This window comes from Lampris incognitus, chromosome 1 (genome assembly GCF_029633865.1).
Source record: "Lampris incognitus isolate fLamInc1 chromosome 1, fLamInc1.hap2, whole genome shotgun sequence".
NCBI lineage: Eukaryota > Metazoa > Chordata > Actinopteri > Lampriformes > Lampridae > Lampris > Lampris incognitus.
Window position 1 is genome coordinate 153,507,006 of NC_079211.1, and position 27,998 is coordinate 153,535,003.

General features: G+C 43.5%; 1 protein-coding gene across 1 annotated transcript; it reads right to left on the reverse strand.

Annotated features, from left to right (window-relative positions):
* Positions 1-78: 78 nt before the first annotated feature.
* Positions 79-27,998, reverse strand: LOC130118032 (STAM-binding protein-like A). The gene is made up of 10 exons (XM_056286334.1): positions 27,865-27,998; positions 26,172-26,414; positions 23,167-23,242; positions 22,945-23,040; positions 18,810-19,230; positions 18,416-18,540; positions 13,686-13,823; positions 11,584-11,696; positions 6,269-6,368; positions 79-1,296 (listed from the first exon to the last, which is right to left on the reverse strand). The coding sequence occupies exons 2-10, from the start codon at positions 26,372-26,374 to the stop codon at positions 1,240-1,242; spliced, it is 1,329 nt and encodes a 442-aa protein (XP_056142309.1). The 5' UTR covers positions 26,375-26,414; positions 27,865-27,998; the 3' UTR covers positions 79-1,239.

Here is a 27,998-nt window from a genome sequence, read left to right on the forward strand (position 1 = left end):
CTCTATTATGCATGTTCATTTCCATGCGAATTCCACATTGTGTAAATAAAAATGCAAAACGCCTCAGAATGTTGATGTCTAGTGTTTATTATGTTGGTCACATGATCTTATTTATACACAGCAACTGATGTTCCATGTTTCAACCATGCTTCTTCCACAAGTCTCATAAAAAGTGACGCACGCATACACACACAATTCAAACAACAGATCATGTATTCTGAGTTTATTGTGTTATCTGATGACGTATTCTCACACTCGAGGCTAATCATGTACATCCTCTGATGACAGACAGCAGCAAGCACAACTGGTTGGGGTGAACCTCAGCTAGTGGATCAGCAGTGTGCAGTCTTCGGTATATTCAGTTGTCTGTTGCACACATTTCCTCTGAACTACAGTCACATCTTAGATGATTTGCATAGCCCACGTTTTGTTACGTTATACATCCCCCTCCCCGCAACAGACGATAAAACAAACTACTCCATCATGAGCACAGCGACATTTTCAACAAAATCTTCTGGAAACGACAAAAGATACCAGAGGAGTGAGGCATTCGTATTGTATACAAAAATACAGAAGAGCAGCAATGCCCACGTACCTGAGCTATGACTGGCCTTTTCGCTTCTCTTGGCGTTCCTCTTCACCAGCTTACAACGCAAACAAACCATCACTAACATAATGCAGTGCTCCATGAGGGCGAACGCTGAATTCACGTGGAACTTCTTCAACGTTATTGGGGACTTGGCGAATCCTCCCATCCTTGGCACTGTCGGTCAGGAGCATCACTTGATGAGGAATGATCAACCCAACGTAAGATTGGATACATACCATAAAACCGCATATTGTTTTGACCACAGTTTAATGTCCCTGACAGACACATGATAATTAACATCTTTAACCCAACCAATCTGAAAACAAATGAAAACAAGACTGCACACTGACAGACGGCAGACGTGAAAGAGCCAGAGGTTCACCCGCCCACTGGGGTGGGGAGCAGCTGTTTGCTTGGAGAGTCGAAAGAAGAAAGCTGAGAGAGTAAACAAACAACAAAAAAATCCAGAATGACGTGTCCTTTGAGAACAGCTGATGTCCGTGTAAATGCTCGAACCTGCAGCCGGGATTTACTTAGTGCTGTCTCGAAATAATGCGAGTGTTTCTTCAAACAGGTCATCTGGATTGGTTTTTTTTTTTAATTCAGTCTGTGAGTAGTGTGGTGAGGAAAAAACAGCAAAAAAATAAAAATCACCGCAAGTCCAACATGGATACGCTGCCGTCAGTGATGGTGATGTGTCCCGCATGCTGCAAGAAGAGGCACATATTCGTTAGTGTTCATTTCCATAAACGATGGTCTTTACTCAAACTGAACAAGCAAACACACGTAAACATGAAGGCAGAATAGCCCAGCAAACGCCACTCAAAATGTCTTTTCTTCCTCTTTCTGTTAGCATTCTCCACCTTCATTTGATAGCGACAGTAGAGAGCGACAGAAAAGGCAGGGGGAGAGAGGAGAAGACATGCAGCAAAGGGCCAGCGCTGGATTCGAACCCAGGTCGCTGCGGTAAGGACTCAGCCTTATGTGGTGTGCGCTCTACCTTGTGAGCCACCGGGGCACCCCCACAATGTCTACTTCATCGTCATAATGTATGTTTTTAATGTGTGTAATATGTGTATACAAACAATACATACTTTATATTATTATTATTATTATTATCATATAGTCAATAGTCCAAATGAATCAAAATTTCCTTCCTGACACCAGCCTCCTTCCATAAAGCCAGAGGCAATATGCACTGCATGCAAATGGGTGCTTTTTCATTTTGTCAGACAATACATAGGGAATAAAAGGTACCATGGTACCTAGTTTGACAAATTTCACAATGCCAGAAATTTCCAGCACCAAGATTCAATCTAGCTGTGCTTTATACTATATTTATTATCATCAGCTCACACGAAATTCACAAACACATATAAAGATAATAATCTTATTTCTACGCAGATGACAGCTTTTGGTATATGGGTGTGTTTGGTGAAACAAATGATCGACCATGGACATCTAGACTAATGATGGATAAGCGCCGCTCTTATTTTATGATCACATCACAGCTATTTTCTGCTCTTGCTGATTTGCTGTGTATCTGACCATACCTATCATAGAATTATCAGATCGTATTAAGGTGCTGCATATGATAGCTACAGTCAGATGCACAAAGCAAGGCTGCAAGAACATAACATAGATAAAATTAGATCACATTTTTTAATCTATTCTAATCTAATCTAATCTATGTTCTGTTCTTACTGCTTCATTGCATCCAACCATACCTATCATAGAATGCAATGCAGCACCCTAATCCATAGATGCTTAACAGTGATGCATTCATAAGCATAACTGTTGTACTTATTTATGGCATTGTCCAGCTAATGTGTCATTTCATCTCATTACTCGTGTCACTTCTGGTGACTGACCCACTGCACACCTAATGGCCTGCACTCTTGGCTATGATATGATTACTATTTAGTGCTCTAAGATGGCCTGCACTCTTGGCTATGATGTGATTACTATTCAGTGCTCTAAGACGGCCTGCACTCTTGGCTATGATATGATTACTATTTAGTGCTCTAAGATGGCCTGCACTCTTGGCTATGATATGATTACTATTTAGTGCTCTAAGACGGCCTGCACTCTTGGCTATGATATGATTACTATTCAGTGTTCTAAGATGGCCTGCATTCTTGGCTATGATGTGATTACTATTCAGTGCTCTAAGATAGCCTGCACTCTTGGCTATGATATGATTACTATTTAGTGCTCTAAGACGGCCTGCACTCTTGGCTATGATGTGACTACTATTCGGTGCTCTAAGATGGCCTGCACTCTTGGCTATGATATGATTACTATTCAGTGCTCTAAGATGGCCTGCACTCTTGGCTATGATATGATTACTATTCAGTGCTCTAAGATGGCCTGCACTCTTGGCTATGATATGATTACTATTCAGTGCTCTACGATGGCCTGCACTTTTGGCTATGATATGATTACTATTTAGTGCTCTAAGATGGCCTGCACTCTTGGCTATGATGTGATTACTATTCAGTGCTCTAAGATAGCCTGCACTCTTGGCTATGATATGATTACTATTCAGTGCTCTACGATGGCCTGCACTCTTCGCTATGATATGATTACTATTTAGTGCTCTAAGACAGCCTGCACTCTTGGCTATGATATGATTACTATTCAGTGCTCTACGATGGCCTGCAGTCTTGCCTATGATATGATTACTATTCAGTGCTCTAAGACGGCCTGCACTCTTGGCTATGATATGATTACTATTTAGTGCTCTAAGACGGCCTGCGCTCTTGGCTATGATATGATTACTATTCGGTGCTCTAAGATGGCCTGCACTCTTGGCTATGATGTGATTACTATTCAGTGCTCTAAGATGGCTTGCACTCTTGGCTATGATATGATTACTATTTAGTGCTCTAACACGGCCTGCACTCTTGGCTATGATATGATTACTATTCAGTGCTCTAAGATGGCCTGCACTCTTGGCTATGATGTGATTACTATTCAGTGCTCTAAGATGGCCTGCACTCTTGGCTGTGATATGATTACTATTCTGAACTCTTGGCTATGATATGATTACTATTTAGTGCTCTAAGACGGCCTGCACTCTTGGCTATGATATGATTACTATTCAGTGCTCTAAGATGGCCTGCAGTCTTGGCTATGATAAGATTACTATTCAGTGCTCTAAGATGGCCTGCACTCTTGGCTATGATGTGACTACTATTTAGTGATCTAAGACGGCCTGCACTCTTGGCTATGATATGATTACTATTCGGTGCTCTAAGATGGCCTGCACTCTTGGCTATGATGATTACTATTTAGTGCTCTAAGATGGCCTGCACTCTTGGCTGTGATATGATTACTATTCTGAACTCTTGGCTATGATATGATTACTATTTAGTGCTCTAAGACGGCCTGCACTCTTGGCTATGATATGATTACTATTCAGTGCTCTAAGATGGCCTGCAGTCTTGGCTATGATAAGATTACTATTCTGAACTCTTCGCTATGATATGATTACTATTTAGTGCTCTAAGACGGCCTGCACTCTTGGCTATGATATGATTACTATTCAGTGCTCTAAGATGGCCTGCAGTCTTAGCTATGATAAGATTACTATTCAGTGCTCTAAGATGGCCTGCACTCTTGGCTATGATATGATTACTATTTAGTGATCTAAGACGGCCTGCACTCTTGGCTATGATATGATTACTATTCAGTGCTCTAAGATGGCCTGCACTCTTGGCTATGATGATTACTATTTAGTGCTCTAAGATGGCCTGCACTCTTGGCTGTGATATGATTACTATTCTGAACTCTTGGCTATGATATGATTACTATTTAGTGCTCTAAGACGGCCTGCACTATTGGCTATGATATGATTACTATTCAGTGCTCTAAGATGGCCTGCAGTCTTGGCTATGATAAGATTACTATTCAGTGCTCTAAGATGGCCTGCACTCTTGGCTATGATATGATTACTATTTAGTGATCTAAAACGGCCTGCACTCTTGGCTATGATATGATTACTATTCAGTGCTCTAAGATAGCCTGCACTCTTGGCTATGATATGATTACTATTCAGTGCTCTAAGATGGCCTGCACTCTTGGCTATGATATGATTACTATTTAGTGCTCTAAGATGGCCTGCACTCTAGGCTATGATGTGATTACTATTCAGTGCTCTAAGATGGCCTGCACTCTAGGCTATGATATGATTACTATTTAGTGCTCTAAGATGGCCTGCACTCTTGGCTATGATATGATTACTATTTAGTGATCTAAGATGGCTGTAAATTGACAAACAAACATCTTCTAATTGCAGATTCTCTTGTAAGGCACTTTGGATCCAGGTGTCCGCTAAATTAGAAAATGTAAAATATATTAGCATTCTCTTCATTAAAAGTCAGTCATATCCTTCAAGCCCTCTTTGTAGAGCAAATATTCGGGTTTATTTGAAATGACGATAGGCAGGTTGGCACGCTGACTTCCTTATTTTTCTTTTTTTTTCTTTATAAATTTTATTTCTGATTTTTCCCTTCAATTTAGTGGCCAATCAATCCCTACTTTTTAGTTCAAACACCCACCCTCATGCTGCATGCGTTTTCCAACAGCATCTCTCCAGCCGGCAGTCTCGAAGGAGATGCCTCGGCACTTTCATGACAAGGCGAATCCAGGCCAAACCACTGCTTCCCCGCCCCCCACACACAGAGAGGCATTCATGTGACGAACACAAGCCGAATCCGCCCCCTCCTGAAGACAGCGTTGCCAATTATTGCTGCTTCATCAAGTTCGGCCATAGTCGGATCTGACGAGACCAGGGTGTGAACCCTGGTCCCCAGTGGGAACACAAGGCAAGCCCTCTAAAGTTGTGTGGGTGCCACACCTTATATGTGTTCTGCAAATGACAAAAACCAAACGAAAAATTTTTGCTTGGTAAATAATTTTTTTTGATTCTGATATACTCTGTTGATCCTCGAAGGGAAACTTTTCTCTGCAGGTAACCCATCCTAGCTGTGTAGCTAGCGGCAGTGGGCAGCCGCCGTGCAGCACCCAGGGACCAACTCCAGTTTGTCTTGCCATGCCTTGCTCAGGGGCACAGACAGGAGTACTGACCCTAACATGCATGTTTTTTTTTTCCTTTTTTTTTTGATGGTGGGGGAAACCGGAGCACCTGGAGAAAACCCACCACAGACACGGGGAGAACATGCAAACTCTACAAAGAGGACGACCCGGGATGACTTCCGAGGTTGGACACTGCTGGGGTTCAAACCCAGGACCTTCTTGCTGTGAGACGACAGCGCTAACCACTGTGCCGCCCATACGTGCATATTAAAAATATGTGCCTATTACTAAAAGAGGAAATGTTTTTAAATTGTTTTTATGTTTTTATAAGCTCAACTAACTGTGTTGGAGTGTATACAGAAGGAAGGAGTCGTGACGACGACAGGCAGACAGATTAGCATGTCTCTCATGGGGGACCCTGGAGTATTTCCTTGGACATGGGGGGCCTTGGGTACAAAAAGGTTGTGGATCACTGATCTAGAAAATAAAATGGCTCACGGGTCTCTGGGCTTTGTCATCATTTTGTCAGGTGTAAAAAGACTGGCTGCCAACGTATCCATGCAAAGAGCCCAGCTCTGCTGTAAACAACAACACTGGCGGTTAGCACGCTGCAGGGGCTCCCAGCAGGCACGTACTCACTGTAAAAAGAGGAGGGTCTTTGCTGTGAGGGTGAAAGCCCTTCTGTTTACATGTGGAGATCTCATCCGTTCCGCGATCTGTCAGCCTGAAGTAGCCGATTCTGCAACATGAAACACACCATGTTAGAAGTGGCACTTCACAGGCAGAATCAGAAAAAATACACTATATGCATTTTAAGAAACACGGGTTAACAATAAACGGATAGTAGATGAGTGTTTCTATCTACTGTTGCCTCCCATTAAGAGAAAATTAACCAAAAAGCTGAATTAATAATAATAAAAATACAAAACAAAACACTGGAGATTTGGCCTCTGGCTGTTTTGCTCAGGACACTGAAGGAGGATGGAGTAACAGTAAGCCACGTCTCCTGATGTCTGCTTAAAAGAGGAGTAACTCTTACAGTTTTACTCAGGGCACTGAAGGAGGATGGAGTAACAGTAAGCCAGGTCTCCTGACGTCTGCTTAAAAGAGGAGTAACTCTTACAGTTTTACTCAGGACACTGAGGAGGATGGAGTAACAGTAAGCCAGGTCTCCTGATGTCAGCTTAAAAGAGGAGTAACTCTTACAGTTTTACTCAGGGCACTGAAGGAGGATGGAGTAACAGTAAGCCAGGTCTCCTGATGTCAGCTTAAAAGAGGAGTAACTCTTACAGTTTTACTCAGGACACTGAGGAGGATGGAGTAACAGTAAGCCACGTCTCCTGACGTCAGCTTAAAAGAGGAGTAACTCTTACAGTTTTACTCAGGACACTGAGGAGGATGGAGTAACAGTAAGCCAGGTCTCCTGATGTCAGCTTAAAAGAGGAGTAACTCTTACAGTTTTACTCAGGACACTGAAGGAGGATGGAGTAACAGTAAGCCAGGTCTCCTGATGTCTGCTTAAAAGAGGAGTAACTCTTACAGTTTTACTCAGGACACTGAGGAGGATGGAGTAACAGTAAGCCAGGTCTCCTGATGTCAGCTTAAAAGAGGAGTAACTCTTACAGTTTTACTCAGGACACTGAGGAGGATGGAGTAACAGTAAGCCAGGTCTCCTGATGTCAGCTTAAAAGAGGAGTAACTCTTACAGTTTTACTCAGGACACTGAGGAGGATGGAGTAACAGTAAGCCACGTCTCCTGATGTCTGCTTAAAAGAGGAGTAACTCTTACAGTTTTACTCAGGACACTGAGGAGGATGGAGTAACAGTAAGCCACGTCTCCTGATGTCTGCTTAAAAGAGGAGTAACTCTTACAGTTTTACTCAGGACACTAAAGGAGTAACAGTAAGCCAGGTCTCCTGATGTCAGCTTAAAAGAGGAGTAACTCTTACAGTTTTACTCAGGACACTGAGGAGGATGGAGTAACAGTAAGCCAGGTCTCCTGATGTCTGCTTAAAAGAGGAGTAACTCTTACAGTTTTACTCAGGACACTGAGGAGGATGGAGTAACAGTAAGCCACGTCTCCTGATGTCTGCTTAAAAGAGGAGTAACTCTTACAATTTTACTCAGGACACTGAGGAGGATGGAGTAACAGTAAGCCAGGTCTCCTGACGTCTGCTTAAAAGAGGAGTAACTCTTACAGTTTTACTCAGGGCACTGAAGGAGTAACAGTAAGCCAGGTCTCCGGATGTCTGCTTAAAAGAGGAGTAACTCTTACAGTTTTACTCAGGACACTGAAGGAGTAACAGTAAGCCAGGTCTCCTGATGTCTGCTTAAAAGAGGAGTAACTCTTACAGTTTTACTCAGGACACTGAGGAGGATGGAGTAACAGTAAGCCACGTCTCCTGATGTCTGCTTAAAAGAGGAGTAACTCTTACAGTTTTACTCAGGACACTGAGGAGGATGGAGTAACAGTAAGCCAGGTCTCCTGATGTCTGCTTAAAAGAGGAGTAACTCTTACAGTTTTACTCAGGGCACTGAAGGAGGATGGAGTAACAGTAAGCCAGGTCTCCTGATGTCAGCTTAAAAGAGGAGTAACTCTTACAGTTTTACTCAGGACACTGAGGAGGATGGAGTAACAGTAAGCCAGGTCTCCTAATGTCTGCTTAAAAGAGGAGTAACTCTTACAGTTTTACTCAGGACACTGAAGGAGTAACAGTAAGCCAGGTCTCCTGATGTCTGCTTAAAAGAGGAGTAACTCTTACAGTTTTACTCAGGGCACTGAAGGAGGATGGAGTAACAGTAAGCCAGGTCTCCTGATGTCTGCTTAAAAGAGGAGTAACTCTTACAGTTTTACTCAGGACACTGAGGAGGATGGAGTAACAATAAGCCAGGTCTCCTGATGTCAGCTTAAAAGAGGAGTAACTCTTACAGTTTTCCTCAGGACACTGAGGAGGATGGAGTAACAGTAAGCCACGTCTCCTGATGTCAGCTTAAAAGAGGAGTAACTCTTACAGTTTTACTCAGGGCACTGAAGGAGGATGGAGTAACAGTAAGCCAGGTCTCCTGATGTCAGCTTAAAAGAGGAGTAACTCTTACAGTTTTACTCAGGGCACTGAAGGAGTAACAGTAAGCCAGGTCTCCTGATGTCTGCTTAAAAGAGGAGTAACTCTTACAGTTTTACTCAGGACACTGAAGGAGTAACAGTAAGCCAGGTCTCCTGATGTCTGCTTAAAAGAGGAGTAACTCTTACAGTTTTACTCAGGACACTGAGGAGGATGGAGTAACAGTAAGCCAGGTCTCCTGATGTCTGCTTAAAAGAGGAGTAACTCTTACAGTTTTACTCAGGGCACTGAGGGAGTAACAGTAAGCCAGGTCTCCTGATGTCTGCTTAAAAGAGGAGTAACTCTTACAGTTTTACTCAGGACACTGAAGGAGTAACAGTAAGCCAGGTCTCCTGATGTCTGCTTAAAAGAGGAGTAACTCTTACAGTTTTACTCAGGACACTGAGGAGGATGGAGTAACAGTAAGCCACGTCTCCTGACGTCTGCTTAAAAGAGGAGTAACTCTTACAGTTTTACTCAGGACACTGAAGGAGTAACAGTAAGCCAGGTCTCCTGATGTCTGCTTAAAAGAGGAGTAACTCTTACAGTTTTACTCAGGGCACTGAAGGAGGATGGAGTAACAGTAAGCCACGTCTCCTGATGTCTGCTTAAAAGAGGAGTAACTCTTACAGTTTTACTCAGGGCACTGAAGGAGGATGGAGTAACAGTAAGCCAGGTCTCCTGACGTCTGCTTAAAAGGAGTAACTCTTACAGTTTTACTCAGGACACTGAAGGAGTAACAGTAAGCCAGGTCTCCTGATGTCTGCTTAAAAGAGGAGTAACTCTTACAGTTTTACTCAGGGCACTGAAGGAGGATGGAGTAACAGTAAGCCACGTCTCCTGATGTCTGCTTAAAAGAGGAGTAACTCTTACAGTTTTACTCAGGGCACTGAAGGAGGATGGAGTAACAGTAAGCCAGGTCTCCTGATGTCAGCTTAAAAGAGGAGTAACTCTTACAGTTTTGCTCAGGACACTGAGGAGGATGGAGTAACAGTAAGCCACGTCTCCTGACGTCTGCTTAAAAGAGGAGTAACTCTTACAGTTTTGCTCAGGACACTGAGGAGGATGGAGTAACAGTAAGCCACGTCTCCTGACGTCTGCTTAAAAGAGGAGTAACTCTTACAGTTTTACTCAGGGCACTGAAGGAGGATGGAGTAACAGTAAGCCAGGTCTCCTGATGTCAGCTTAAAAGAGGAGTAACTCTTACAGTTTTACTCAGGGCACTGAAGGAGTAACAGTAAGCCATGTCTCCTGATGTCAGCTTAAAAGAGGAGTAACTCTTACAGTTTTACTCAGGGCACTGAAGGAGGATGGAGTAACAGTAAGCCAGGTCTCCTGATGTCTGCTTAAAAGAGGAGTAACTCTTACAGTTTTACTCAGGGTACTGAAGGAGTAACAGTAAGCCAGGTCTCCTGATGTCTGCTTAAAAGAGGAGTAACTCTTACAGTTTTACTCAGGGCACTGAAGGAGGATGGAGTAACAGTAAGCCAGGTCTCCTGATGTCAGCTTAAAAGAGGAGTAACTCTTACAGTTTTACTCAGGACACTGAGGAGGATGGAGTAACAGTAAGCCAGGTCTCCTGATGTCTGCTTAAAAGAGGAGTAACTCTTACAGTTTTACTCAGGGCACTGAAGGAGGATGGAGTAACAGTAAGCCAGGTCTCCTGATGTCTGCTTAAAAGAGGAGTAACTCTTACAGTTTTACTCAGGGTACTGAAGGAGTAACAGTAAGCCAGGTCTCCTGATGTCTGCTTAAAAGAGGAGTAACTCTTACAGTTTTACTCAGGACACTGAAGGAGGATGGAGTAACAGTAAGCCAGGTCTCCTGATGTCAGCTTAAAAGAGGAGTAACTCTTACAGTTTTACTCAGGGCACTGAAGGAGGATGGAGTAACAGTAAGCCAGGTCTCCTGATGTCAGCTTAAAAGAGGAGTAACTCTTACAGTTTTGCTCAGGGCACTGAAGGAGGAGTAACTCTTATGTTTCAACACTGACTAGACCGCATACTGAAATGTGTCCAGGCTTGAACCTTGGTGTCAGAATCAAAACTATCTCCCACCGTTCATATCCACAAAATAAGAATAACAATTCTACAGGAAATAATGAATGATGGAGTCCTCCCTTTTTTTCTTTCAACACAGGGTGTCCACAAGCAAGTTCACTTTAGAACTTTTTCCAGGTTTAAATGCCAGCTTCAACTTAATGCCAGCTTCTATTACTTTAAGATGTGTTGAACCACAAAACTGTAGAGTAGGACATGGTGGATCAACAGTTCCACAAGCCTGGGTTGAGACCCCATTAGAAAAGGTGCAGACAGAGAAAACACTACATTTTCTACACTTCTGAAAACATATTCAGGGGCCAAAGGATATATATGTTTCCCTCTTCAAGACCCAGAGTACACACAACCAAGTCTCCGATGTTCTCCCACTTTCTGAGGAGCCGTGGACTCAGTAAACACAACCAGAAGTATCACGTTTTCTGCCAGTGGACTGGGTTCCAGTCCCGGGGTAGTCCAACCTTGGGGGTCATCCCGGGTCATCCTCTGTGTGGAGTTTGCATGTTCTCCCCGTGTCTGCATGGGTTTCCTCCGGGTGCTCCGGTTTCCTCCCACAGTCCAAAGACATGTAGGTCAGGTGACTCAAGACATGTAGGTCAGGTGAATCGGCTGTACGAAATTGTCCCTAAGTGTGTGTGTGTGTGTGTATATATATCAGCCCCATGATGGCCTGGTAGCCTGTCTCCCCGCCTGCCGCCCAATGACTGCTGGGATAGGCTCCAGCGTCCCATGACTCTGAGAGCAGGATAAGCGGTTTGGATGACGGATGGATGGCTGGATTGCTGGATGGACTCACTCGTTGAACTTGGGCGAGCAGACAATGGCGATGGCCTCCGGCAGCATCATCTGGTAGGAGCAGTGCGTGTGAAGGTCCACACTGGACAGGAAGGCTGTCTGAGTGGGGTGTGTCTGGGAAACAAAACATGGAGGTTAGGCCCCATTTTACATTTTCAAACGGTTTAGCGTGCACAAGTGCAAAGGCACCTTTACACACAAACACAGACACAGACACAGACACACACAAACACACACACACAGATTCTGCACCCTCTCATCAGAACACCTGCAGTGAGAGCCTCCCTGAACATTTGTAAGACTTCCCTCACACCCACACAGCTCTGGGCTTTGCTCTAGTGAAAGCATGTCCTTCAAACTTGCACCTACAGATGGCTGTGAGCGAATGTGAAAAACAAATGCTCGCACTTGTGGAAAAGACGTCACCTCGATCATGAGTCTGAGAAGTTTGAGAAGACATGTTCCTGTTCAACGTGCTAATGTTCTGTTTTTGTTAATGACTGCTGCCCAAAAGTTCAACTCCCAGATTCAACGAGCGTGTGAGAAACAATTAGAGCCTGCGAGAAGGGCAGGCGGGCAGTGTAGACAGCAGAGGGCAGGCAGGCAGGCAGCAGAGGGCAGACAGGCAGCAGAGGGCAGGCAGGCAGTGTAGGCAGCAGAGGGCAGGCAGGCAGTGTAGGCAGCAGAGGGCAGGCAGGCAGCAGAGGGCAGGCAGGCAGCAGAGGGCAGGCGGGCCGTGTAGGCAGCAGAGGGCAGGCAGGCAGTGTAGGCAGGAGAGGGCAGGCAGGCAGTGTAGGCAGCAGAGGGTAGGCGGGCAGTGTAGGCAGCAGTACTGCGGCTGGACTGACAACAAGCGCCAAAAGGTTTGCCATTTTGAGAAAAGAGTTAACAGTAGGGGAAAAAAGAAATTGGAATAATAAAAAAAAAAAGGCTCAAGTCCAAATTGTTTAAGGTAACAGGCGTGTACCCCTACAACCACTAAGGGTGCTGCTGTTGATGGAAGAACATGTTCAAGTCCCGTGGCGGTAAGGTCATTAGTCTTGATTTTTTTATTTTTATTTTGATATACTCTATTGATCCCCGTGGGGAAATTACTCTGCATGTACCCCATCCTATCTGTGTAGCTAGCAGCAGTGGGCAGCGCTGTGCAGCGCCTGGGGAATAACTCCAGTTGGCCTTGCCATGCCTTGCTCAGGGGCACAGACAGGAGTACTAACCCTGACATCCATGTCTTTCTGATGGTGGGGGAAACCAGAGCACCCGGAGAAAACCCACCACAGACACGGGAGAACATGCGAACTCCACACAGACGACGACCCGGCATGACCCCCAAGATTGGAACCCAGGACCTTCTTGCTGTGAGGCGATAGTGCTAACCACTGGGCCACCGTGCTGCCCACACGGCAGATAAAGAAAGGACCTGACCTGCCTAGATGTGACCAAGACAATAATGCACTCAACACATCCATACAGTGTTGGCAAGGAGTGAGCTTGAGGCAACGGCACACAATTATCTTCACACTTCGAGAAACTGACAAAAGAAAAAATAACGATCTATCTCATAGACAAAATGTCCACCAAGAAGAAATGCTGTACATAAGTCTCTGGTTTTGTCAAGCTGATCATTGGAGCATGGCGCACATGGTTTCAGATGGCTTTCTGCTGACTGCTGTGTACATTTCCAGGCAAACAGGCTTGGGACGATGGTTTCCTCCCTTTTCGTTTTAAAAAAAAATTATTTCTGATTTCTCCCAATTTAGTGGCCAATTGATCCCTATTCTAGTTCAAACACCCACCCTCGTACTGCATGGGTTCGCCAACTGCACCTCTCTGTGACAAGGCGAATCCAAGCCGAACCACTGCTTTTTCCGACACACACAGAGACGCATTCATGTGATGAACACAAGCCGACTCCGCCCCCCTCCTGAAGACAGCGCTGCCAATTATTGCTGCTTCATCGAGTCCGGCCATAGTCGGATCTGACGAGACCGAGGTGCGAACCCCGGTTCCCAGTGGGCAACTGCATCGACACAAAGCCGATGCTTAGACCGCTACACCACCGCGGACCCCCTTCTTTTTGTTTTTAAGCAGATTTTTACTCACATGGATCCAGCCCAGGGTGATGAGGTCATACTGGTCCTGGATGAGGAAGAGCTCCTCCTCATTTTCCGTGTCACAGTAATCGGGTCCGCCGCACTGCTTCGGCACGATGACATGAGTCACGGTAAACTCATTTCTGGTCTGGAACACAAACAAAACTCACTCATTACACAACATTTAGAATTAAAATAAAGACTAAAAACACTGGGTCTCATGCATATTCATCATCTCATTCTAGCTGAAAAGTCTCATGACTCTGGGGGACTCACAGAGATGATAATCAGAGAAAAAAATTACACTTCTCAGCTGCATCAAAACACATGAATATCTGTCTCTTCTTTGCTTTCTTTATAGCTCTGTTAAGGTTCCTTTCTTTGGAAAGCACTTTGTGTTGCTTTGAATATATAAATAATAATCATTAGCATCATCTTCATTAGCTTCATCATCTTTTTCAAAATCGAATTGACAAACAATCCTGATGGACAAGATCATCTTTGTGAACAAACACACCATGTTAGCTTTAGGCAGAAACTAAGCCAAGTAAAAAATGGCCCCTGCTAGTTACGATATATATATATATATATATCTCATATATATATATATCTCATATATATATATATATCTCATATATATCTCATATATGTGTATGTGTATGTGTGTATGTATATATATATGTATATGTGTGTATGTATGTGTGTATATATATATGTATGTATATGATTATAGACAAGTTCTGTCCTCTTAGCCTTTACACTGACTCAAGTTTTATTAAAAACCTTCAATCCTACATGACTCAACCCTGCCCACGGCAACTGCTACAAATGAGTGTGTTCATGATCATAGTAACACAATGTGGCCTGCTCTTAATATTCATGATCATAGTAACACAATGTGGCCTATTCTTAACATTCATGATCATAGCAACACAATGTGGCCTGTTCTTAACATTCACAATCATAGTAACACAATGTGGCCTGTTCTTAACATTCACAATCATAGTAACACAATGTGGCCTATTCTTAACATTCATGATCATAGTAACACAATGTGGCCTATTCTTAACATTCATGATCATAGCAACACAATGTGGCCTGTTCTTAACATTCACAATCATAGTAACACAATGTGGCCTGTTCTTAACATTCATGATCATAGCAACACAATGTGGCCTATTCTTAATATTCATGATCATAGTAACACAATGTGGCCTATTCTTAACATTCATGATCATAGCAACACAATGTGGCCTGTTCTTAACATTCACAATCATAGTAACACAATGTGGCCTGTTCTTAACATTCACAATCATAGTAACACAATGTGGCCTATTCTTAACATTCATGATCATAGTAACACAATGTGGCCTATTCTTAACATTCATGATCATAGTAACACAATGTGGCCTATTCTTAACATTCATGATCATAGTAACACAATGTGGCCTGCTCTTAACATTCACAATCATAGTAACACAATGTGGCCTATTCTTAACATTCATGATCATAGCAACACAATGTGGCCTATTCTTAACATTCATGATCATAGTAACACAATGTGGCCTGCTCTTAACATTCACAATCATAGTAACACAATGTGGCCTATTCTTAACATTCATGATCATAGTAACACAATGTGGCTTGTTCTTAACATTCATGATCATAGCAACACAATGTGGCCTATTCTTAACATTCATGATCATAGTAACACAATGTGGCCTATTCTTAACATTCATGATCATAGCAACACAATGTGGCCTGTTCTTAACATTCACAATCATAGTAACACAATGTGGCCTGTTCTTAACATTCACAATCATAGTAACACAATGTGGCCTATTCTTAACATTCATGATCATAGTAACACAATGTGGCCTATTCTTAACATTCATGATCATAGCAACACAATGTGGCCTGTTCTTAACATTCACAATCATAGTAACACAATGTGGCCTGTTCTTAACATTCATGATCATAGTAACACAATGTGGCCTGTTCTTAACATTCATGATCATAGCAACACAATGTGGCCTATTCTTAATATTCATGATCATAGTAACACAATGTGGCCTATTCTTAACATTCATGATCATAGCAACACAATGTGGCCTGTTCTTAACATTCACAATCATAGTAACACAATGTGGCCTGTTCTTAACATTCACAATCATAGTAACACAATGTGGCCTATTCTTAACATTCATGATCATAGTAACACAATGTGGCCTATTCTTAACATTCATGATCATAGTAACACAATGTGGCCTATTCTTAACATTCATGATCATAGTAACACAATGTGGCCTGCTCTTAACATTCACAATCATAGTAACACAATGTGGCCTATTCTTAACATTCATGATCATAGCAACACAATGTGGCCTATTCTTAACATTCATGATCATAGTAACACAATGTGGCCTGCTCTTAACATTCACAATCATAGTAACACAATGTGGCCTATTCTTAACATTCATGATCATAGTAACACAATGTGGCTTGTTCTTAACATTCATGATCATAGCAACACAATGTGGCCTATTCTTAACATTCATGATCATAGTAACACAATGTGGCCTATTCTTAACATTCATGATCATAGTAACACAATGTGGCCTGTTCTTAACATTCATGATCATAGTAACACAATGTGGCCTGTTCTTAACATTCATGATCATAGTAACACAATGTGGCCTGTTCTTCACATTCATGATCATAGTAACACAATGTGGCCTGCTCTTAACATTCACAATCATAGTAACACAATGTGGCCTATTCTTAACATTCATGATCATAGTAACACAATGTGGCCTGCTCTTAACATTCACAATCATAGTAACACAATGTGGCCTATTCTTAACATTCATGATCATAGCAACACAATGTGGCCTGTTCTTAACATTCACAATCATAGTAACACAATGTGGCCTGCTCTTAACATTCACAATCATAGTAACACAATGTGGCCTATTCTTAACATTCATGATCATAGCAACACAATGTGGCCTGTTCTTAACATTCACAATCATAGTAACACAATGTGGCCTGTTCTTAACATTCATGTTCATAGCAACACAATGTGGCCTATTCTTAACATTCATGATCATAACAACACAATGTGACCTATAACAGCCTAGCTTTATCAAGATTTTCCATTTCTTTTTTTTTCTGCCCCCCCCCTTTTTTTCTCCCCAATTTACTTGGCCAATTGCCCTATTTTCCAAGCAGTCCTGGTCTCTCCTGCACCCCCTCTGCTGGTCCGGGGAGGGCTACAGACTACCCCATGTCTTCTCCGATACATGAGGAGTCACCAGTCGCTTCTTTTCACCTGACAGTGAGGAGTTTCACCAGGGGGCTGTAGCATGTGGGAGGATAACACTATTCCCCCCAGTTCCCCCACCCCCCCAAACAGGTGCCCTGACCGACCAGAGGAGGCGCTAGTGCAGCGACGGGGAAACATACCCACATCCGACTTCCCACCCACAGACACGGCCAATTGTGTCTGTAGGGACGCCTGCCCAAGCCGGAGATAACACGGCGATTCAAACTGGCGATCTCTGTGTTGGTAGGCAACGAATAGACCACAACGCCACCTGGACGCCCCTTCCATTTCATTTTTGAAGATGCTTAAAGTGGCAATCTAAAGATGTTGGTTGCATTGTTTTTTTTAATCACACATTTCCCAGGAGTCATTTTAAAACTGCTGACTAGTTTGCCATGACACCAACAGACACAGCATCTATTCATCTAGCCCCACAGGCGGACACACCCCTGCTGGCTGACATAAAACATGTCACTCCCACTTGCCATTTTTAGAGGAAATGTCCCCACACGCACGCATGCACGCACATGTGACCGGTGTACTTTTCCATTGCGTTGTGTAGGAAAGACAGGACAACTTCTCTCATGTATGGGATCTGTATTCTGTCTGTCACATATAAACAACACAGGACAGGTTTCAGAAAACGTCAGATCAGCTCCTGCTGTAGCCTCTTTCTACATGTCCAGAGCGGGAAAGAGGCAGAAGTCAGGGGGAACATACGTTTTATAGCTACTAACAGGAAATGGCGTCACAACAGGGAGGGGCTACTAACAGGAAATGGCATCACAACAAGGAGGGGCTACTATAAGCGTTTCCTGATGATATAATAAAATAAAATAACAATGTTGGCAATGAAAATAAAATAATAATAATAATCATGTGGTGATACTTTGTGTAATTATTTAACAATTTTTGGTTATGACGTTTTTAACCATGCTACATTCACACACACACACGTCTGTATTTCCCCCCATTAATGCAAATGCAGGGGCTCTCATCAGCGGGCGATAGGCTGAATCGTCATTGCATCACCTTGTCCAGCGAGAAACAGTAACTTAACAGATGATTATTTAAGTGAGAATCATCATTACTTTAAACGAGGTAACAGAGAAATATAATACGCCACGAAACTGTCTTCTGACCCTCTGAAGTAACGTCATTCAGTGGCATCACAGAATTTGTATTTTCATCATCTTGACATAACATAAAACCAAATAAAATTCACTTTTCTCTTCAAGTTCACAAAAAATGTCTACTCCTGCAAATCTAGCCATGTAAGTATTGGTGAAATTCACCTGTGCTTTGTTTTTTGAGTTTTTATTTTCTGGAATGGACTCACACATACCGGTGCTGCACAACAAACATTCCACTCCACTTGCAGCTGTTCCTTTTCCCTCCCCAAAACAAAGCCTTACCAGTTTGCCACACAGGATACCACAAGTCTCTACGGCTCGGCTGGTGTTGGCCTCAGCCAGCCTCAGGAAACTCCGGCACAGCTCACTGGGAATTGCCAGCTGCCGGAGGGCATCCACCATGGTATCTGGGAGGACAACGTGGAGAGGTAAACAATGGTTGATAGGAAAAGTGGGGTTCTTGTCTCCTTCTGAAGCAAGGCATGGTCTAAACAATAAATTAAGTAGGTCATGGGGTGAGAGAGTGAGAGCGAGAGAGAGAGAGAGAGAAAGAGAGAGCGCGAGAGAGAGAAAGAAAGAGAGTCCAGCTCAGAGAAATAAATGCTTTAACCCAGTACTGGTGTAGTATTTAAATCCTCTGAAAGCCGGCCCTCATTGTAGAATAAGATTAACTCACTGTTGTTCCCTGGACTGACCAGAGACCCAGGCTTGAGCGACCGGTCAAAGGTTGGTGGGCCGGTGACAGACTGCCCTGCGGACACAGGAGGGTGTCCATGTTGGGGTTGGGGGTGGTTGTTGGATGATGTGGAGAACTCCCCCGGACTCTGTGGAGGGGTTGGGGTGACCACGTAGGAAGACGGGGGACCCTGGATGCCTGGGATGAGGGGCGCATCCGGTGGAGGCGTGCCCGGCGTACCAAACTCCAGCACCACCTGCTGGCGCTCCTTCTCCAGCTCTTGGCGGCGAATCATCTCCTCGAAGGCACTGAACTGCTCCTGCTCCCGCTGCCGCCGCTGCATGTCAGCCACGCGTTCACGCTCTGCATCCAGCGCTCTCTGTTTGGACTGCTCCTGGGCCACGGCCGCCTCCTCGGCTCTCTGCTCACAAAGTACCAGCATCACTTAGAGAAGTATCACGGTAAGACAGAAGAAGCCATATTCAAAAAAGCAAAGACAACATGTTCTAACGGGGTTGTGACACTGCAGGAAAAGCTTATTGGTGTTATCTGTAATCTGTGAAAAATTCAAAATGATCTGTGGTTTACTTTTGATGATAAAATAATCACGTTTCAACATGGCTCTCATTTAGAACCATGTGTGCACAGAGACTTGATATGGGACTGTTTGATATGGGAACACTGTTAAGTGTTGATAAACTGATATTCGGCTTTTTTTTACTTCTAAACTTTTGGCATCCAATGTTTTAGTAAGAGGGCTATGTAACAAGGCCCGCCTTTTACACAAAGACATCAAGCCCACTTGTGATCACAGGAAGTGGGTCCATGACTTGGCTGAATTTTTCGGCCATAGCTTAGATTCAGACAGGAAAAAGTTAAAGAGTGAATTAAAGTATTTCTCTACACTGATGTTTCCGATATCAATACGGCTCGCTTTCCCTCAGCCTCTACAAGCCACAACTGATTTCCAAAAGAATAATTCAAGCCACATTTTACATGAAAAGCTGCCCTGACCAGGATATTACACTTGTTACATGTAGCTGGCTTTATTTGTGTGTACTCCATGTAGTAGCCAATTATATTTGTCTGTACTCCATGTAGTAGCAGGTTATATTTGTCTGTACTCCATGTAGTAGCCGGTTATATTTGTCTGTACTCCATGTAGTAGCCGGTTATATTTGTCTGTACTCCATGTAGTAGCCAATTATATTTGTCTGTACTCCATGTAGTAGCAGGTTATATTTGTCTGTACTCCATGTAGTAGCCAATTATATTTGTCTGTACTCCATGTAGTAGCCGGTTATATTTGTCTGTACTCCATGTAGTAGCAGGTTATATTTGTCTGTACTCCATGTAGTAGCCAATTATATTTGTCTGTACTCCATGTAGTAGCCGGTTATATTTGTCTGTACTCCATGTAGTAGCCGGCTATATTTGTCTATACTCCATGTAGTAGCCAATTATATTTGTCTGTACTCCATGTAGTAGCCAATTATATTTGTCTGTACTCCATGTAGTAGCCAATTATATTTGTCTGTACTCCATGTAGTAGCCGGTTATATTTGTCTGTACTCCATGTAGTAGCTGGTTATATTTGTCTGTACTCCATGTAGTAGCTGGTTATATTTGTCTGTACTCCATGTAGTAGCCGGTTATATTTGTCTGTACTCCATGTAGTAGCTGGTTATATTTGTCTGTACTCCATGTAGTAGCCGGTTATATTTGTCTGTACTCCATGTAGTAGCTGGTTATATTTGTCTGTAATTCCATGTAGTAGCCAATTATATTTGTCTGTACTCCATGTAGTAGCCGGTTATATTTGTCTGTACTCCATGTAGTAGCTGGTTATATTTGTCTGTACTCCATGTAGTAGCCAATTATATTTGTCTGTACTCCATGTAGTAGCCGGTTATATTTGTCTGTACTCCATGTAGTAGCTGGTTATATTTGTCTGTACTCCATGTAGTAGCCAATTATATTTGTCTGTACTCCATGTAGTAGCGGGTTATATTTGTCTGTACTCCATGTAGTAGCCGGTTATAATTGTCTGTACTCCATGTAGTAGCCGGTTATATTTGTCTGTACTCCATGTAGTAGCCGGTTATATTTGTCTGTACTCCATGTAGTAGCCGGTTATATTTGTCTGTACTCCATGTAGTAGCCAATTATATTTGTCTGTACTCCATGTAGTAGCCAGTTATATTTGTCTGTACTCCATGTAGTAGCCGGTTATATTTGTCTGTACTCCATGTAGTAGCCAATTATATTTGTCTGTACTCCATGTAGTAGCCAGTTATATTTGTCTGTACTCCATGTAGTAGCCGGTTATATTTGTCTGTACTCCATGTAGTAGCCAATTATATTTGTCTGTACTCCATGTAGTAGCTGGTTATATTTGTCTGTACTCCATGTAGTAGCCAATTATATTTGTCTGTACTCCATGTAGTAGCCAATTATATTTGTCTGTACTCCATGTAGTAGCCGGTTATATTTGTCTGTACTCCATGTAGTAGCCAATTATATTTGTCTGTACTCCATGTAGTAGCCAATTATATTTGTCTGTACTCCATGTAGTAGCCAATTATATTTGTCTGTACTCCATGTAGTAGCCAATTATATTTGTCTGTACTCCATGTAGTCTGGACTTAGTGAGCACGTCTGTGCTGAAAACCAGGGTGACCGCTGGAGTGCAACAAGCGCTTCTGAATAGTAGCCACTTTGTTTGCATACTAGAAGATGTGTTATGCATTTAGTTCATACAGCATATAGTAAAATTAAATATAGTTCAAGTATTACTGTTATACTTTTATGGTCATTATTTACACCACGGTGTTTGCTTGTGTTAATGTTCTTCTTTAACGTCCATGTAAAATGTACATTTAAAAAAAGACAAGGCCCATGTCCTCTGTGAGCCAGACATGTAATGTATTATGTGAAGCTGTGTAGTTACACAACGCTGTGTGAATCGAGGTGCGACATCAACATGTTACGGTTAAAAAGATGAGTTTGTTGTAAAAAGGTGCCATGTATAATACTTTCCCTTCCCTGAAGCGCAGACTGACAAGCACATTTTCAGCAGCGGCTGCTGAAGGATATTCACTGATACATAGTGAATGACTCGCAGACCCCCCCCCCCCCCCCACACACACAGATTTCTGCATTCAGAAATACAGGAGCTGGTTCCGCTGAGTTGCTTTCCTTGTTTTTTGACTCCCCGTCCCGCAGGAGACTTGGCTCACGCTGGCAGTCTGAAGTAAACTCTGAAGTGACCATAGTGAACCACATCTACTGGAGGCATTCCAAAATGGGAAACTTGCAGCGTATTCACTACATTTCGCCCCCCCCCCCCTTTGTCCCCAATTGTATCCGGCCAATTACCCCACTCTTCTGTGCCACCCCGGTCGCTGCTCCTTCCCCTCTGCTGACCCGGGGAGGGCTGCAGACCACCACATGCCTCCTCCCATACATGTGGAGTCACCAGCCACTTCTTTTCACCTGACAGTGAGGAGTTTCACCAGGGGGACGTAGCGCGTGGGAGGCTCACGCTATTCCCCCCCAGTTCCCCCTCCCCCCGCACAGGTGCCCCGACCGACCAGAGGAGGCGCTAGTGCAGCGACCAGGACACATACCCACATGCGGCTTCTCACCCGCAGACATGGCCAATTGTGTCTGTAGGGACGCCCAACCAAGCCGGAGGTAACACGGGGATTCAATCCAGCGATCCCCGTGCTGGTAGGCAACAGAACAGACCACTATGCTACCCGGACGCCCCCACTACATTTCTATTTGAATTTATTTTTCTTGCTTGCTTTGATTTGTGGCCCTGTGATGGGCTGGCGGCCTGTCCAGGGTGTCTCCCCACCTGCCGCCCGATGACTGCTGGGATAGGCTCCAGCATCCCCGTGAGCTTGAGAGCAGGATAAGCGGTTTGGATAATGGATGGATGGATGCTTTGATTTGTTATTCACATTGCTGAAAGAGTGGAATTCCACAAGGCAATTTTAATGTTTCCTCTTTCCTCTAATTATCATCTCTATCATTTCCCCCCAAAATGATGAGACTTCAGGTAGAAGTGGGATGATAAATATGCATGAGACCCACCCAGTATTCTTGAGATTTCCTTCCCTTTTATTACCTTTTTGACAAGGTATTGTGCATATTCCTGTTCAAATCGCTGCAAAAGAGCTTTTTTTAGTATCTCTGCCTGAGGGAACGCAACATCCTTAAGTTTCTGTAAGAGCAGAAGAGAGGAGAGCAGAAATCAAGGAAATGCACAGCATGAACACTTCCTTCATATGAAAATGATTAGAATGAGTTGTATCATGCACAAAAAAATGACTTCAGTTCCTATGAGCACCTTGTATGTGTCCTTCCTCTCAGGAATGTTAGCAGTTTTATAATCTCGATGCTTAGGAATTTTCTCAATAAAGAGCCTGGGCAAAAACAAACAACAAAATATCACCACACAATGTAAGGTGATGAGAATGTGAACATGATTTCACTTAGCTGCAGTGTTTCCACAGGTAACGTTTGCCGCCACGGAAAAAAAATAATAATCACGAAATAAAACAAAACGTTCTGCAATCAAACATTCAATCCAACATCTCGATGACTCGCCTGGGAATCCCGACTACCGGCCCCCATGCATGCATTACGGAATTCAGTCCGTTAACAGCACTAATTTAAGAAAATGAGCTGACTTGTGGATTTTCCAAGCAAAAGAAAAACAGACTAGGTAGGTTAACAGAGCAGGCATTTAGTTAGGGTGGGGGTGGGGGATGGGGGCAATGGATCTCTTGCTCGCTCTTTTTGGTTTGAGCTCTTATCCCGGCTCACTTCCTTCTCTTTCTGGGGCGACTGCACCGCTTGTGGTGGCTTTTGGTCCGGCTGGCCTGGCTGGGTGGTTGAAAGATGCCGTGAGCAGAGATTGTCTCAAGGTTCGCTACACTGAATCCAATCCCTGCACTTCCTTTTGTGCCTGAATTAAAGTGATTACATATGATAACTTTACAGATCAGGGGCTCCGAACCGTAGTTGAAAGACCTCTGGTTTTAAACTATTTTTAGCTGACTTTTAACCTGACTCATAGCTGGTTATAGTAATCGTTACTGAAAGCAAAGCCTTTCAGTAACTATACTAGTAGCCTGCATACGGCTGCCTATTAATGGGCCTCCTCCTCTCAAGGATTTCCCATAACAAAGGGCCATGGAAGTGTTCTACAAGAAGCCCAGAAGAGTAAAATGCTCCAATAAATCCTGCAAACTTTGTCACTAAGCAATCATTCTTCTTCCGACTGTTCCCATTAGGGGTAACCACAGCAGATCGTCCATTTTCATCTCCTTCATCTCTGTCCTCTGCATCTTCCCCTGTCATGCCAACCACCTGCATGTCCTCCCTCACCACATCTATAAACCTCCTCTTTGGCCTTCCTCTTCTCCTCTTCCCTGGCAGCTCCATATTCAGCATCCTTCTCCCAATATACTCAGCATCTCTCCTCCACACATGTCCAAACCATCTCAATCTTGTCTCTCTTGCTTTGTCTCCAAACCGCCCAACCTGAGCTGTCCCTCTAATATACTCGTTCCTAATCCTGTCCTTCTTCATCACTCCCAGTGAAAATCTTATCATCTTCAACTCTGCCACCTCCTGCTCCACCTCCTGTCTTTTCGTCAGTGCCACTGTCTCCAAACTATATAACATAGCTGGTCTCACAACCATCTTGTAAACCTTCCCTTTAACTCTTGCTGGTACCCTTCTGTCACAAATCACTCCTGACACTCTTCTCCACCCACTCCACCCTGCCTGCACTCTCTTCTTCACCTCTCTACTGCACTCCCTGTTACTTTCAACAATTGACTCCAAGTATTTAAACTCATCCACCTTCGTCACCTTCACTCCTTGCATCCTCACCATTCCACTGTCCTCCGTCTTGTTCACGCATGTGTATTCCATCTTGCTCCTACTGACTTTCATTCCTCTGCTCTCCAGTGCATACCTCCACCTCTCCAGGCTCTCCTCAACCTGCTCCCTACTCTCTCTACAGATCACAATGTCATCCATGAGCATCATAGTCCACGGAGACTCCGGCCTGATCCCGTCCGTCAACCTGTCCATCACCATTGCAAACAAGAAAGGGCTCACAGCCGATCCTTGATGTAATCTCACCTCCACCTTGAACCCATCTGTCATTCCAACCACACACCTCACCACTGCTACACCTCCCTCATACATATCCTGCACCACTCCTACATACTTCTCTGCAACTCCCGACTTCCTCATACAATACCACACCTCCTCTCTCGGCACCCTGTCGTATGCTTTCTCTAAATCTACAAAGACACAATGTAACTCCTTCTGGCCTTCTCTATACTTCTCCATCAACATTCTCAAAGCAAACATCACATCTGTGGTGCTCTTTCATGGCATGAAACCATACTGCTGCTCGCTGATCATCACCTCTCCTCCTCTTAACCTAGCTTCTATTACTCTTTCCCATATCTTCATGCTGTGGCTGATCAACTTTATACCTCTGTAGTTGCTACAGTTCTGCACATCACCCTTGTTCTTGTCACTAAACAATAAAAAAAAACCATGCAAAACAATGATCCCCGGTTCACATTGCCCCCATGGCAAACCGCTTGTTCCACAGGAAACACTGTAGCACTCAAATTCACAACCTTAGTCTCAAATCTGGTTTTGTCAATTATGAAAGACTAAAAGTTGGAAAAGTGAGATCAAAGCAGTGTAATCAAAAAACAAAACTGGTTTCAGCTGTCAGTTGTGAAAAAGATTACTCAAACAGTTTCAAATCAACACCACTTCAATACCCATGTAAATCAATACTGTCCTCATAAAAACAGTTTGCACTGTTCAAAGTCATGAATGGAAGCAATGACATTCTAAATTTTTCTATAACCCTCAGATGTTAAAAATTGATATATTTTGTTTCATAAAGGCTCGTGCTTAAGTATGTAAATGATGTCGGAATAACTTGAAAACTCGGTAAAATTAAAAGACTTGCACAAATGTCTAGCATAAAATCGCTTTGTATGTAAAATATATAGGCTATGTTTTCAAGCCTATCTTTTGAAAGGAGGCCTTTCTATGATCTTTACAAAGTGTATACAGTTTCTCATTAGTCCTTTCTTCTCAATTCTTATTTCTACCCTAAGCCTGAAGCCTGTTATTTATGTGCTGATTATGTTTACTGCCACTGGGTCCATACTAGCAGGAACCAAAACTGGCAGTTCAATAGATGAGGATCAAAGTAACCATCAAATGAAGGAGTATTGTCAACAAATAATCACTTTAGTTATTTGTGTCTTGGACTCTGAAACATTTCTCAAACCCTGATATACTTACGTGATATACTTATTGTAGAGTAAAAATGCACGCTCGATATTCCCCTCTTCAGTATATATATTAGCCATTCGGATCATCTCCATCCCTGAACGAAAGTAGCGACGTGGTGGCACATCATCATTAACTTCAACTGAGCTTCCCCTCTTGGTCAGGGCACGGACCCGCTCCTCCGGCTGTAAGCTAACATCACTGTGGTCCGCCATAACCACAGCCAAGTTCTTTTCACCACCAGTACCACGTATGCTAGAAAGACGGACAAGGAATTTGTCACAATTGGTAGAATCACATTGATTGGCACACATGTGGTACATCACTTAAGGTGAAGAGTTTTATTCATAAAAGCTAGCTTTCCATTCAAGGAAACAAATCTTAATGTCCAAAACAAAATTACAAGGCACAAAATAAAACCTGGTCAGCACAACTGCCTCAAAGCAAGAGGGTCCCAAGCCCAATTCGAATCCATCTGAACTGGTATGTTCTCTCCATGTTGTGAGTTTCCTTCAGGTACTCCAGTTTCCTCCCATAGTCCAAAGACATGCATGCTACGTGAATTGGTGTCCCTAAATTACTCATAAGTGTAAGTGAGCGGGTGCTGTGATGGACTGGCAACCTGTCCAGGGTGTCGCCCTGCCTTCCATCCAATGCTTGGATAGGCTACTGCATCCTGTGACCCTGACTAGGATTACAGCTGTAAGTAATGTATGGAAAACAAAATGCACACACAGCAACTGAGATGCCCATCCTACAATTTTGAGAGCCACTGAGCTAGACTGGTCAAACCAAGATTTAATTCAGATAAGTTAAGTCTATTCGGTGTAAGTCAGGGGTAACGCCAAATAGCTTCTGGTTTACTGACCAAATAAGAGTCAAGTCAATTTTATTTGTATAGCCCCATATCACAAACGATAAATGTATTTCCTAATTTAATGTACCCTAGCTTGTTCTGAATTTATTCATTAATGGGCATCTTCGTGCTTCTCTACCCTAAATTGGTCTAAGAATGAATGAGTGGATAGGCTTTTTGGTGTGGTTGTATTGCTATCAGCCCCAAACTATTTTAAGAGAAGACCAAATTAAATGGGTATCAAGGGTTGGTTCATGAGGAGTGTCTCCATTGTTAAAAGGGGATGGGGTTGTCGATGTTTGTAAAGCAGCCAGTTTGTCCCACATGAATACAAAAATCACACGAATCACGACTTCTAGCTACTTAAAAACAGCAGGTCTTTAAAGGGTTAGGAGGAAATATAAAACAGTTAGCTAGTTAACCAGGAAAAAACGTCATTTCAGCATCTATGCTTCAGACTGCTGAGATCACCCTCAAAATGTGAAACAGCTCTTAACATGTTCTTATTTGGGACTGAGTGACATTCCGGTAGACACGGCTGCCCCCTCCTCGGAGCACCTTTATGGTTCTGCATCCTGACTCGTACCTTAAAACAAGGGCCATCATGACAGCTCTGACTTCTGCAGCGCTGCTGATTGACACTTGTCGACGCTGCTGCATGAAGACAGCTTGCCTGTACGTTAGCGCTGATAGCCCGCTAGCTAGCTAGCCCAGCCCGCTAGCCCGCTAGCTAGCCAGCCCAGCCCGCCAGCCCGCTAGCTAGCTAGGACAAGACGCTGCGTTGCTCATGTTTGGTTTGGTTCAGCTGTGTAGCTAGCAGCCTCTGAACGCGGTCAGTCAAACGCTTACCTGATAAAGCTCTGCAAGGACACAAGCCCGAGTCCTACATGGAGCGGGACCAAGTCATCCAGTCAGGTGATAAGTCACATATGCTAACTGGCTCAGGGCGCTGCGCCTCTGTCCGAACACTTCCGCAATCAAAC